The following is a 14,151-nucleotide window of genomic DNA, read 5'->3' as shown; positions in this document are numbered from 1 at the left end:
CTCCTTTCCGTCATCTACACAGTTGTTAGCATTCTATCTTTTTTATTCTTAAGGCCCACTTTCTCACATACAGATCTGGCAAGTCTTCTAGATATTATGACAGACGTGTCATTTACACTGTGAGCAGACAAAGGAAAGGGTGAAGACAAAGTGAGAGCTCATTATCCTTAAGCCGCTGTGGCCTGAGATGTCAGGAACCCATGTGATTGTCCAAGGCAGTCCACCCACCTCTCTTGCACCGGATTTTTTTTGTCTTCGTGCCTTAGGTCCCTGAGGGTGCCAAGGACACCAAATGTCCCAGCTTTGAAACCGTGTAATGAGGCCAGCCTCCTTTTCTTAATATGTAGAAAAGGAGTAAATTTACTCTTCCTAAGTTTCTGAAGCAAGAAAGGAAAGTTTGTCCTGCCAGACCCTGGGGTGCTATCTTCATGCCCTGACTGTGGCTTTAAGGGGGGGACCCTAAGGCCTGCCAGCCCCCTTCGCTCTCCCTACCCCTTCGCTCTCCCTACCCACCTGCATTTGAATTACCCCTCACCACCTTTCTCCGCTGTACATTTCGGATGTTCTCACGTTGCCTTCTGTCTTCACTGCTGTCCTGCTTGAAAAGAGACTGTCACACCCTTGAGCTCCCCAGAGTCCCAGGGGAACTGCCTGATGAAAAGACATCAGGGCCCCACCAATCCTGGATCTTCCTGGCTCTGTACAGGAATCAAGATGTTTTGTTTTTAATCATCCGTTGGACACAGAGCTAAGTCTTGGTGCTGGAAGAAGTAACAGGGATGGACAGAAGCAGCTACCGCTCTATAAGAGAAATAAGAAAGACTGCTTGGGGGACTTCTCTGGTGGCACAGTGATTAAGAGTCCGCCTGCCAATGCAGGAGACACAGGTTCGAGCCCTGATCCGGGAAGATCCCGCATGCCGCGGAACAACTAAGCCCGTGCGCCACAACTACTGAGCCTGCACTCTAGAGCCTGCGAGCCACAACTGCTGAGCCCACGTGCCACAACTACTGAAGCCCGCGCGCCTAGAGCTCAGTAACAGAAGAAGCCACTGCAATGTGAAGCCCACGCACCGCAACAAAGAGTGGCCCCTGCTCACCACAACTATAGAAAGCCCGCGTGCAGCAATGAAGACCCAACGCAGCCAAAAATAAATTAATTAATTAATTTTTTTAAAGTGCATTAATTAGGGCTTCCCTGGTGGCTCAGTGGTTGAGAGTCTGCCTGCCGATGCAGGGGACACGGGTTCGTGCCCCGGTCTGGGACGATCCCACATGGCGCGGAGCGGCTAGGCCCGTGAGCCATGGCCACTGAGCCTGCGCATCCGGAGCCTGTGCTCCGCAACGGGAGAGGCCACAACAGTGAGAGGCCCGTGTACCGCAAAAAAAAAAAAAAAAAAGTGCATTAATTAAAAAAGATAAAGCAACAGAAAAGATTCATTAAAAAAAAAAGACTGCTTGATATACTGCTTGATACAAAGCAGGGTCCGTCTGGGCCTCAACTTGGCTCTTCAGGAGCTCCTCAGCCAGACCCGCCCAGGTCCGCTCTCAGCTGTGTTGCATGTGTCACCAGCCCAGCACCAAGGGTATTCAGAGTATTTTTACTTGACAGAGAACCAAATAAAATGTAGACTACAGTCTGCACTAGAAATAGGAGAGAGAAGGCCCAGAGCCATTTGGGAAGCAAGTGCATGACGTTCTCGTAAATTCCTGATGCGAGCACTAGGAACGCCTGAGTAGTCCCCCAGGTGTGACTGCAGATGCTCCTCGTGTGACCGGCTTTCCAGTGGGCTCCAGCTCGTGTTGAGTTATCCTGCATCACTTTGCTCTTAGTAGCCGAAGGTCCTCAAGGCACCAAGGCTAAGAGATGAGGTCGATAACCAAGTGAGCCGTACCATGAGGAATTACCAGGCCCGATGACATTGGATTTGACACCAGTCCAGAAGCCCATGGAGCAATGACTTAGGAAACAACACAGTTCCTCAGGTTTCCCTTCAGGTGGTAGGAGTGACATTTGGATGCCGAGCCAGAGACCCTCCTGTTGGTTTGCTAGTGGGTCAGCATTAGTTAGGATGTGGAGCAGTTAATGACCCGCTGTTTCTTCAGTCTCATCCTCAGTGAGACTGGTCCCCGCTTGCCTGTGAACAGCACCGAGGAAAAGATTGAAGAGGCGAGTCACGGAGAAGTAAACAGTCCCCACTCCCAGCACTAGCTTCTCAGCCATCGCTCTCGGACAAGGAACGCACCAAGGCAATGAGAAGCTCCTTCACGTCTGAGTCCCTTACTCAGCTTACACACTTTCCCTACGTCTGGAAAGAGAGTTTCGGATAGTGGAGAAAAGATGCCTGGTGTAATCTGTTTGGTGTAGGAGGCATTGAGGCCATATCTTATTCTTATTTGTTAATTCGACTCAATTCTAAAAAGTGTTTCCCTCAATTGCCAAGAATTTTCCAGTTTCAAGCTCTTCAACTCAGCTTCCTTTAATAAAAATTAAATCTTGGAGTGAGGGAGGGGAGGTGGGGAATGAATGAGTGAATATGTCTGAATAATTGCCTTTTCCCCTCTTGATATCGTAATTCATTGTGTTTCCCTGTCTGTCTCTCTTCATGGTATTTCTAACACCAGGTTTATTTGTGGGCTCTGCGTTTTAATCTGTGGGTAGGCAGCTTCTGTTTGCTCTGTCGACTCGCAACTATACAAGAGCTCAACTGGATGTTCTCACTGCGCAGTGAAGTAGGGTACAAATCTACCCCGACACCCATGCCAAGACAGCACTGGGACGGGATCCACTAGCCTAGAAATCCTTGCGCCGCAGCCATCTTTTCCTTCTGGCCTTGGTGAGCGTGGAGAGGAGACAGGCTATCTGGTTGACCTGTCATCCTGTGCACTGTTGTCGTGGGCACGTTGCTGCCTAAGCCTCCGTCTCTACACTTGTTTGTTAGCGTCGGTGAGGCCTGGTTTGTGTCGTTAAGCACTCCTCTGCTGTTGGGCTGAGCTTTGAACAGTTTGCCCTTTGTAAGCCTCCAGCATTAATACGGAAAGACCCCGGGGCACACAAGGCAGCGTTTATTGAACGGGCTGTAGAAAACTCCCAGCTGCCCCATAAAACGAGAGCTCCTCATTAGGGGGCCTTTTGAGCAAAGGTGGTTTCTGCACATGAGCCACACATACAGTCTCTCCCTTCAGTCTCATAAAACCACATCTGAGTTTAAAAAGGGACTATTTGAACAGACAGTCTTGTGTCACCCAAGCAAGCAGGAGACTGGGGCCTTAGTAGCTGGGAACTTCTGAGTTTCCACAGAGGCTTATTCATCCCCCACTTTGCAGCCTGCGCTCTGTCTGTAAGCCTGGCAGCCTCGAACAAGCTGCCTCGGAAAAGCCCACTGTGGCCGCATGCTGACTGTCCTGCTGGGAGGTGTGGAGGCGTTGCCAGTGGCTTCTGAAAGGAAATAAAAAAATAGGAAACGGGAGCTTAGGGGTCAGAGCAGGGTGTTAGCCATGGTATGGGTGAGGAAGCTAAAGGGAAGGTGCATTACAGCTCCTTTTTCCCGTACAGCAGATTATATACAGAGTTCGCTCATGGAAACGTCCCATGCCATGCTTTCAGTCACTTATTTTACACGTATTTGCTCAGGCCCACTGATGCCGAGAGTAGACAGCTGACACGCTTCTCTCCCACCGCAGAGCTGTACCCTTAGTTATTACTTCAGATCCTTTTAATGGTACAATTTCGAAGGGAAAGGATGACCGGCTGGGCCACGGTTTCCTTATACGTAAAATGGGAGTGTTAATAATGTCTACCTCGTAGGGTTAAGATGACATGTATCAGCAGTAATCAGCATAGTGCCTGGCACCTACAGTGAGCCCTCAGTAAATTTAGATATCTTTTTGTTGTTATTATAATCCATTGCCTCTCGTGATGGAGTGCCAGAAGCCGTGGAGGAAGGAGAAAAAGTTAAGGTCCCAAACAAGATGGTAGACTCTCTCGAGCACCAGGAGAACCTCCAGAGCCTCAGCCCCTGCAGTGGCGTTCTCCAGCAGCCTTGTAGGCACACACGGGAGACTCCACGGAAGGAAAGAAGAAAGAAATGCATTTAGGGAGAAAGTTCTATAGGAAAGAAGAATGCAAACAGGGAGGAGGAAAGAATAAACAGGATGAGAACAGCTGGTTAACTTGAAATCTCTCCTCTCTGAACAGTCGAGAGTAGGTGTGTACAATCTCCTTTACTTTGAGGTCCTCAAACCAGAACTTAATTTATCAAAGGGACCCTTTCTCTGTGCTCCCACTCATTTTTCATGGGTTTGTTTTAGTCCATTTAGTCAGTTGTCATTTTTTCAGTGACTGTCCTTACTGTTGGACAAGAGCTTGTCATGCATCTCAAGGTACACCCCCGGTTTTCCTGGCCATTGATCGAGGCCTGGTCAGTGTGGGTCCAGCCCCCTCTTTCCTTCCCACGGGGCTGTCTGCATCCTCACCTGCTTCCACACATATACAAGCGGGGAGTTCTGTGCAGGTGACTTATGTGGACTTTCTCTTAAAGGAGTTGGGGCCATGTGATGAGTTTTCTTTTTAAGTTTGCAAAGCTGTGTTGGTCTGTCCTTAGAGGAGGTATATCGAAGCCATAGCAACATTAAGGTAAAATTTGTATTTCTTCTCTGAAGTCACTAGTCACAACTTCCTGATTTTCATCAGTTTCTTGTAAAATCCTCCTTTTTATGTATAACAAATGGGCGAGTGGGGGGAGGAGTGACTTTTGCTTGCTTTTGTTTTTGTGTTGCTTTATTCCCCAGAGTGAGGCAAGTTTTGGTAATGTTTATAATTTGTTCTTGAAAATTAGAGTATGTTCCAGAGCATAAGATTGGAAGACAGTTATTAGAACTCCTGGATTTTTATGTCTGATTCTTAGAGTTAACTTCTTTTGGTTCAGGCAAGAAACACTTTCCTTATCTTCCTCATCGGAACACTTTATGTTCCTACCAGGGCCATCCCAATAGTCCACATCAGGACTAAAAATAATATATAGACTATATCACTATATATAGTTACGTATGATATATTACATATTTGAGTATAATATATAGAATATATACTGGCTTTCTTTTTTCCTGCCTTCTTATGCTTCCAAAATCTTTATTTGGGCTCAAGGAGCTAGATTATCACAAATCTATACCCAGTAATATTAATTATTAATACGCTTTACCCAGCCCTATGTGAGTGAGCAACAAAACTGAGAACCTGACTTAGAGGCCAACAGGAATGGGAAACTGCTTCACAATGAGCATGCAGTGGAATTAGTCCCTTTGGACTTGGCTTTTCATTCTCAGCTTAGAAAAACTCTCATAGGGCTTCCTAAAGGACCATGATGTTACAGCTTCACTTTGAAATTAAAAATATTTCTGAATCCTGCAGCAGAAAACTTACAGAGAACATTTGGGCTCATTGCTTTGCTTGGGACCCACACAGAAGCACCAAACAGTCCGCCCAGTAGATCCCACACAAGGTTGCCCATCTACTCCTATAAATAAAGGAGAGGGATGTCTGTGCAGTTACTTTCGCCTCTGGTTGCAGAGCCTGGAGCCTTGAGCTTGGACACTCAGTCTAGACTCCCAGGGTGGTCTGTCACATTTTGCTCCCTGCCTATGAACAGATGTAGTCGTTGTTGTCCTGTGGTTTTCTCAAGCCTGCTCCCTCCCTCTCTTCCTTCCTTCCTTCCATAACTCAAGCTTATGTTTAGTGTTGGGTTAGTTGCTGCTTACCCTCTTACATAGGGCCCTATTGGAACAAGGGTCTGAGCCTTGCAGCTCCCCTACTTTCAGGACCTCTTCACAGCCTCTCTGATGAACCAACTTCAGGCAGCAAGCCTTCCAGCTTTTCTGCCCAGTTGCCCCAATACACTTACAGTTCTCCAGCCCCAACTGGCCATATGCTGCCCACAGATGACATCAGCAAAGTTGTGTGTTGTTAAGAAAAGCATCTCTCTGCCAGAGAGACCAGGCAAGTGACTTGGGATGCGGTCCCTTCACAGCCTGCTGCAGAGGGAGGGCATGGTCTTTGAAAAGGGACTAGGGAAACATCTGAATTTGAAAGAGATGGGCCCTGTCAGGGGAGCAGTCAAGACTGTTGCTGGGTTCTCTGTCATTGACGTGGATGACCCAGCCTCAGTGCCACTTCTTTGTCACCCACAGAGCCTGATGATTTTTATTCATTTTGGTTATTCTTACCACCAAGGGCAACTGATGAGAAGAAGTAAGAGTTAAAAGTTCAGAGGTACCTCATCTGGTTGTGTTCTACAACAGGAACAGTTCTGGAGCCAGGGTTTCTAGTTAAAAAACAGACGTGTGCTGCCTGACGTATGATATCTGAGAGGAAACCAGTCTGCTGCTTGGAGGAAGGGCCTCAGAGCAGGCAAGGCCTCCTGTCCACCAAATGTGGCCCCTTCAAAATTAGGAGTATGAGATCAAGATGAAATCATTCAGGCCGAGCTTTCTGGGTGGTAATAGATAATTGATGCTCTTTCTACATCTGTAAGACATTGTCCCCAGCATGCTGGTGAGCCATCTGCCCACAAATGACCCTGCACCTCCCACCCTCTGACATGCTGAGTGTAACCACCTATTCCTTTTGTTTTCCCAGCATTAATAATAAGCTACAGCAGCCAGAGGCAGCTGCCGGGGTATTAGAATATGCCATGAAACACTTCGGAGAGCTGGTAAGTTGCCTCATTCCTTTTAGAAGAGCAAGAGGTAGCCACCTGGCTAGGGAGGCACTAAGCCACGACCTTAAGAAAGTTACTTTCCTTTTCTGTTTTTTGGCCAATTGTTAAAAATCTGATGCTGACTTACCTATATCTTGAGGTTGAAGGAGACAGTGGCTGTATGGAGTGTATTCAAGCTGAACAGAGATCGTGAGGGCAGAATCTAAAAAACAGTAATAACTTGTATTTATCAGACTCTCAGCATGCACCTAGCCCTTTGCTATGTGCTCTATGTACTTCATCTAATTCAGTCCTCACAGGAACCCTTTGAATGTGTACTATTGTTATCCCATTTTACAGATGAGGAGACTGTGGTCCCGGCAGGATAACAACCTTACCTGAGCTGACCGTGAATAAGTGGCAGAGCCAGGACTTGAACCCCGGGCAGTCTGGTGTCAGAGCCCAGGTGTTTAACCCTGACCAGAGTTGTCTTTGTGTCCTCTGTGACAGCCAGCATTGCCACTGGCCCATAGTTAAGGCTCAGTACCTACTTCAGAGGAAACCATGGGTAATTCTCCAGAAAAAAATATGCCATAATTTATACCTGATATTGAGGGATTGTTCCATTTCATTATTGCTTATATAGCTTCTTGCCTCCTGCCATCTTTGCCCAACTGATATTAAAAAGATTCTGTTACTCTCTGTAGTCTTGGGAGAGTGCTTTGGTAACTCCAAACCATATATAAGGCATCGACTTAATCAACTTAACATTGACTTCCTGGAAGGTCAGGAAGTTCTGGGTCCATATATTTGATGAGGAACCTTTTATTAGTCAAGTAGGTCACTTACTCCAGTCTGCCTTAATCGAGAGCCCAGTGTGTTAGAGTGAAGAAAGTGACTACTTCACGGGCTTTTGCCTTCTACAAGGGCTGTTCGATTGGACTGAAACCTTTCAGGGAGTATTTTGCCATCTTGAGCACATATCTGTGACTAGACTAAGAAAGCATCTCCAGATGACAAGACAGAAGGGACTGTGTCTCATCCATCTTTGCCACAACCCTTGTTTGCAGAGGGAGGAAGGTCAGCAAAGAGGGCACTTCAGGTACTCCACCCAGAGGTGTCCTCTCCTGTGATATCCTTAGCGCTTAGACCGCAGTAATTGAAACAACGATTCCACAAGCATCTGGTATTCAGGCGGTTTTATACCCCGGTGGCTCAGAGTACCAACCTTAAATGAAGAGCTCCCCCGTCTCCAGGTTCTGAAGGTGGCCGTTGCTCCAGGGTGGCTGCTAAGCCTATGGTGGGTTTTCTGTTGTATTGAGGTGGCTGAGTCACATTAAGCTCGACAGTGGTTGCTTTTTCTTGGCAGGGCCCGCGCTTTCTCAGCGCAGTTTAGGTAACAGCAATCTTGTTAGAATTTTGTGGGATTCATTGCTTAAACCTTATAGTTTCTGAAATCTGTTGCAATTCAAAACATCCTGCCCCCTACGTGACCTGCTCCGTACGCCGCCCCCCCCCCGCTTTCTGCGTGTTCATACTGAGTGTGTGCCACACATTCGTCAGGAGCCTTTGTTCTTTTCCACCCAGTACAGAAATCCAAAGTGGGAAGTTTACCAGTGTTACTCTTTAATTTCGGAGTTTGTAATTGTACAGTCTCTGCAGTCACTGTTTTTTCTCTGTAAGGTTTTGCTTTCATATTTAGCGTAGCGGAGCGGCATGATTCTAGACGAGCTTGGGGAATGGAGCTTAGGCAGTTTTACCCTCCACAGAGTCCGTTTTGGCAAACCTCATTGTACATGGACATTGGGGAAAGGGCTGCTGTGGCCGCAGAATTAGGCCTGGGGAAGCAGGCACAAGCTAGCTACCTAAAATAGCCCAAATGACCTCCTTACAGAGGTTCAAGGAGAAAAGATTCTGTCAGAGAGCTTAGCACACAGTAGCTGTTAGTGTACGTGCTGCTCAAATAAGACTTTCATTTAGAAAGGAGAGAAAGGTAATGGGGGAAGCAAATGTGGGCCCTGCATTGTATCATACAAATTCCACTGCAGGATCGTATTGTTGTTAAATAAATCCCTGGAGAGCCACTCCCCTGGCCCAGTAGAGAAATGGTCGTTTACCAAGCTGGTAATGAAGAAGCCCAGAAGACAGACTGAGGTGGAGGCAGATGGAGGGCAGACAGAGACATAAAACAGTCCCCGGGCCATTCAGAGAGCCGTAGTCTGCAGCTTCTAGACTGCAGTACCGCTCATTCACGTGGCCGACACTGAACTGCAGCGTGGCGCGCCATCTGCCGGGTAATGGGACCCGTCCTTTGGCCCCTGCCACTGGTAAAGCTGCCAAGTGCTAAGCAGGAGGGAACATTGGATGGGGGAGACTCTAGAAGAAGGGAGGAAGGTTTTTCCAAAGAATTTTAAGTGGCAGTATTATATTGTATTTTAAATTATTATTTCCTGAAAGTTTAAAAATGCATTAAGAAACGCAGAGAATCGAGAGCTTTTAAAAAGCGAGTGGTTTTCCTCCAGCAAATATGCAGATGTGACCTGGTCTTTCTGGCCTCATCCGGAAAGCAGCTGCCGTCCCCGCCATGTGGCCCACTGTCAGCATTCCAGCAGATTGAGGCCTTGGCATCCTTATTGGAGCCCTGGTCGGGGCTTCCTGCCATCCTAAATGATTTCCCCTGTCTTTGTATCCCCACATGCTGGAGTTCTGCTGCCTTCTGTGTCTGGACTGGAAGTGACGGGGGGGAAAGCACGGCCTGACATCTACTCTCAGATTATCCCAGGGTTGTTCCATCACTGTGCCAAGGAACCAGCATTCCCACCGTCACCAAACATACCTCCGGATATTCTGAAGTTCTTTTCAGTCAAAGCCAAGGCAAACTGTGATGGGTGAAGTGTCACGCATACAGCACGGCACACTCGGGAAAGAGTCTGTGGATTAAAAAAAATGTACCCCTGTGTTCTCTGTGCCTCCCAACAGTCCTCTTTCTTTTCCACTTGGCAGGAGATTCAGGCTACCTGGTATGAGAAACTGCATGAGTGGGAGGATGCTCTTGTGGCCTACGATAAGAAAATGGACACCAACAAGGATGACCCAGAGCTGATGCTGGGCCGCATGCGCTGCCTCGAGGCCTTGGGGGAATGGTAAGCTGTAGCGGGATGATGGCCAAGTTGCATTTGAAATGCTTCTCCCAACCAGAGTTCTCACCTAAGACTCTCATTTTTGTTTCACTTGGTTATTTTCCCAGGAATCATCTATCACTTTGGAGTGTTTCTCTCTCTGTTCTGTCTCAGTGCTAAATAGAAAGACACTTTTTTTCTTTCCTTTTTTTTAACTTAAACTTTGTAATGGTCTGGGACAGGACAGGTGTGGGTGTGCTCCTGGGATCTACAGCTGTTTTCTCTCTGCCTCTTGACCTTGACTGACTGATGAAGACTTCATATTCTTACTCTGCAACCTTGATTTTTTTTCTTTTCTTTATTACCTCTTGCTAATGATTTTAGGAAAGAAGAACAGATGACTGCTTTCTTCAGGTGCTTCACCTTTATTGAATGCTTACTACGGGCTCAGCACTATGCCAGGCTCCAGAGATTAAAAAAAAAAAAAAAAAATAAGGTCTCTTCCTTTGTGAGGCTGATGAGACAATCACGTTGCAGGCGGTTACTAGAGCCTGAGAGCCCAGGGACAATGAATGGTCTGAGCACACAGCTCTGAAAGACCGAAGTGGGGAACGGGGTGATCTTGCAGTTCTCCCTGGAGGAAGGCCTACGGTTGGGAGACAGGTGAAGGAGAATGGGGAGAGGGAAAGGGTGTGCCAGGGAGAAGTGACAGTAACGCTTGATTTAGAACACTTGCCTGCATCTTGGCCTAGGGAGTTGCTAGGGGATGTTAAAGGAAAAATGGTTCCTGTTCCGTTTTCCAGCATCAAGTGCAGTTTTTTAAAATAGCTAAAACAAAATGCCATCCTGCAGTCATGAACTAGGTTAACTACAGTTTTAAATAACAAACAGAAGGCTGTACTGCCTCCCCACGAGCAGATTATCTCAACTTCCTCTTGCATATGGGACTGAGTGCCCCATTCATTCATTCAGCCAGTCGTACTGAGCGCTTACTCATTGCTGGTGTCTGTGCTAGCCCCTGAGAACACAGCATGAACAAGAGGGACACAGCCCCTGCCTTCCCAGAGCTTACAGGGCAGATGACCAGGCTGCTGTAGCACAGAGTGAATACAGTTTTAAAGGAGAGGAGAAGCCCAGGGGCTGTGGGATATCAGAAGGGGCCCTAATCCTAGCTTGGAAGGTTCTGGAAGGCTTCCAGGAAGAAGTGATAACTATCTGGGACCCAGACAGTGAGGAGGAGCGAGCACATTATTATGTTAGGGTTCTGAAAGTTCAGTAAGGCTGTGGGGTCGAGTGTGTTGCGGAAAAGAGGTAAGAGGTGAAGCAAGAGAGCTAGGCAGGGGCCAGATCAAGTGGGGCTTATGGTCCACGTTAAGAGTTTGAACTTTAACCAAAGGGCTGTTGATTGGCCATTCTCCAAACCCCACAGAATTTTTTTCTTTGCATTCTTTCATTCAGTGCCCTGAATTGCTCACCTCCTCTTCTCCTGTTTCTACTTTTTGAAATTCTCCCCATCTTTCAAGGTCCACCTGAACTGTTTCTCCCTCCTTGAAACCTTTCCTGCCCTTCCCACCTTTCATAATTAGAGACAACCACTGTCCTTAGGTGGGTTAAGTAGGGTTGGCTTGGATGCGTTAGAAGTGACTTTATATGCGATTTTGTTTAATCTCCTTGTGTGACAGTTGGGAAACTGAGGCTCATAGAAGTTGACATAGCCTGCCCGAGGTCTCCCGAGAGCAGAGTCATCCAGGTCTCCTGACGTTGCACTACCCAGGTCCATCTACCTCTGAGCTCTTGAATTCGTTCCAGTTTCATTATTACCTATAAAGTATAAGTGGCTAGTGATGCTGACCAAGGGGTTTAAGAATGCAGTAGGCTAAAAGAGATTTTAAAAAGAGATGAAAGGGCTTCCCTGGTGGCTCAGTGGTTGAGAGTCCGCCTGCCGATGCAGGGGACACGGGTTTGTGCCCCGGTCCGGGAGGATCCCACATGCCACGGAGCCGCTGGGCCCGTGAGCCATGGCCGCTGAGCCTGCGCATCCAGAGCCTGTGCTCCGCAACGGGAGAGGCCACATCAGTGAGAGGCCCGCGTACCGCAAAAAAAAAAAAAAGAGAGATGAAAGAAGTAGAATTCTTTTCCTGATCATATGCAGGTTTTTTGTATGGTTTATTCAGCCAGTTCTATTTAGAGTGCAACTTCTGGATTGCTTTTGCTTTGAGTATGTATCCTGAACGTGCCCGAGGCAGGTGTTCACCTGATCCAGGGTTACCAGTGAGTTAAGACCCGCTCCCCATGCTCAGCCTCTGGGAGCTGAGTACCAGAGACAGCCACCCCCTCCCCCAGCTCCCCAGCCACACCTGCAGCTACTTGAACCTAAGTAAACCTCCCTGCACTGTTCCTTTCATGGCCTCTGCATCCTTGAGGACAGATTCCTCAGGAATGAGATCATAGACAGCCAAGTACTTAGGCGTTGCCAATTGAAGAACGCTCCTTACACTTTTTGCTGCTGCACTGGGTGGGAAAGTCAGGGTTTTGGAGGGCCTTTTACCCAGTCCTCCCTGGGGTCAGTGAGAGGTGCCAAAGAGCCTCCTAGTGGTTGCCCCCCAGACAGTCTCATACTTTTTATTTCTTTGATTTTGCTCGTCCCCGTGCCTTTGAGAGTTAGGACTCAGTATATTCCGCATCCCTATTTGCAACAAATGTTTGTGGGAGAGGAACCCCGCCTCTGTGTGCACCGACCAGGCTCTGACAACAGTTCTGACAACTGTTGACACAGCCTCAGCTTGAAGTCAGTGCCTGTGTCCCCTGGCGGGGCTGCCTTTCAGGATGCTGATTCTGCACTGCTCCCTGCTTTGTCTCTGGAGTTAACAGTTGGTGGCGTTTCACACTGAACTCGCTCCCTGCCTCGAGATGAAGAGGAACGCTAAATCCCAGACCTGTGACACAGAAATGGGGGTCCTGACGAAACAGCAGAGGGAAGCTGAATTGCCTACGGCCACCAGCTGTGCAAATTTGAGTTCTAGGGTTGGAAGGAGCATTCAGAGATCATGTCACTTTCCTTTACCTCCAGACAGCGAAAATGTGCTGCCCAGAGGAGCTGTTCTATGCTCTGAGCCAGTGGTTCTCTAACTGTGGCCCCTGAATTACAGCATCACTATCACCTAGAAACTTGTTAGAAATGTACTTTCTCAGGCCCCAGTTCAGACCTCCCGAATCAGAAACTCAAGGATGGCACCCAACAATCTATGTAAGGAGCCCTCCATGGGATTATGATGCACATAACAATCTGAGAACTGCTGCTCTAAGATAACCTCCAGCAGGACCCAGAGTGAAGGTTTCTCAGTTTAGACGGCAGGAAAACAACACTGAGCTTCATCCAGCTGCTGTCTCTGAGCTTCAGTAAGTGCACGGGGCAGGATGGCTGCCCACTTCCTCTTTTTTATCTTGGCTGCGTTTTGAGCTAGAATGCTTGCATCCCTGGCTCTCTTGACCTTGTGACAGAGAGACAGTGAAAGGTAATGACTGCCAGGCCATGATGCTGGATAATGGCCCCGAGCAGTTCTCCTAGATGTGGTCAGCAGTCAGCTTCTCGGTGAGCCCAGCCCAGATCCCTTCAACATCTTTATCTCCTCCCCGCTCCCTGTCCCCCATGTCACCTTATAGTGCAGTGTAGCTCATGTCCCACGAAGCTTCTGAGCTGGGCCACTTGGAACTTGTACCTTTTCTCTTGACTCCACTCCCAATACCAAGTTAAAACATCCTGCAGCATCTCTTTCAGAAAGCAGGAAAGATTAAGGAGTCTCCTAGCTGAGTCTTGAAGCTCACATGAAAGCAGGAGCTCATTTTGCCCAGTAGCAGAATTTTATTTCCTTTCCCTCAGAAGTGCAACATGGAAGGGCAGCAGTTTTAACAGCCAACAGGACATCTTTTCTTGAGGGCTTCTGCTCTCTCTGTGTATCAGAGTCTGCTGAACATCATACGTATCTCATTGTCTCCTAGTCACACCCACACTCACGGTACTTGTGCGCAATTCTGAGAGTAAGCAACATCTGGATTTCTGGTAGATGTGACCATTGTAGCACCTTCTTCCTCTGTGCAGATTGATTGCATTTGCGTTTCATTTCAAACTGCAAGCATTGGTATGATACTTTTAAAAGCCAATTCTCCCTATAGCTTGGAACCCAAAAGAATGTCCAGATGTGTCTCTTCAGATGGCTTTCTCTGTAGGCCTTCCAAAGGGAAAGAGCCCAGAGTTCATTGGCATAGGAGAAAAGTTATTTAATACTTATGAAGGGGGCCAGATGTTCACATTTCACGTCACACCTAGTTAGACACGAT

At 47.7% G+C, this 14,151-nt stretch overlaps 1 protein-coding gene across 3 annotated transcripts in view; it reads left to right on the top strand.

Annotated features, from left to right (window-relative positions):
* The window catches only part of MTOR (mechanistic target of rapamycin kinase), a 117,120-nt gene that overhangs the window by 69,039 nt on the left and 33,930 nt on the right, over nt 1-14,151 (top strand). For all 3 annotated transcript variants that reach the window (XM_067720395.1, XM_067720386.1, XM_067720384.1), the window contains exons 29-30: nt 6,634-6,709; nt 9,698-9,837. In XM_067720395.1, coding sequence (XP_067576496.1) covers nt 6,634-6,709; nt 9,698-9,837 — 216 coding nt within the window. The remainder of the gene's footprint in view (nt 1-6,633; nt 6,710-9,697; nt 9,838-14,151) is intronic.

Source organism: Pseudorca crassidens, chromosome 2 (assembly GCF_039906515.1).
Source record: "Pseudorca crassidens isolate mPseCra1 chromosome 2, mPseCra1.hap1, whole genome shotgun sequence".
NCBI lineage: Eukaryota > Metazoa > Chordata > Mammalia > Artiodactyla > Delphinidae > Pseudorca > Pseudorca crassidens.
Note: the sequence above shows the minus strand (reverse complement) of the source record. Positions and strands in the feature narration are given on the sequence as shown.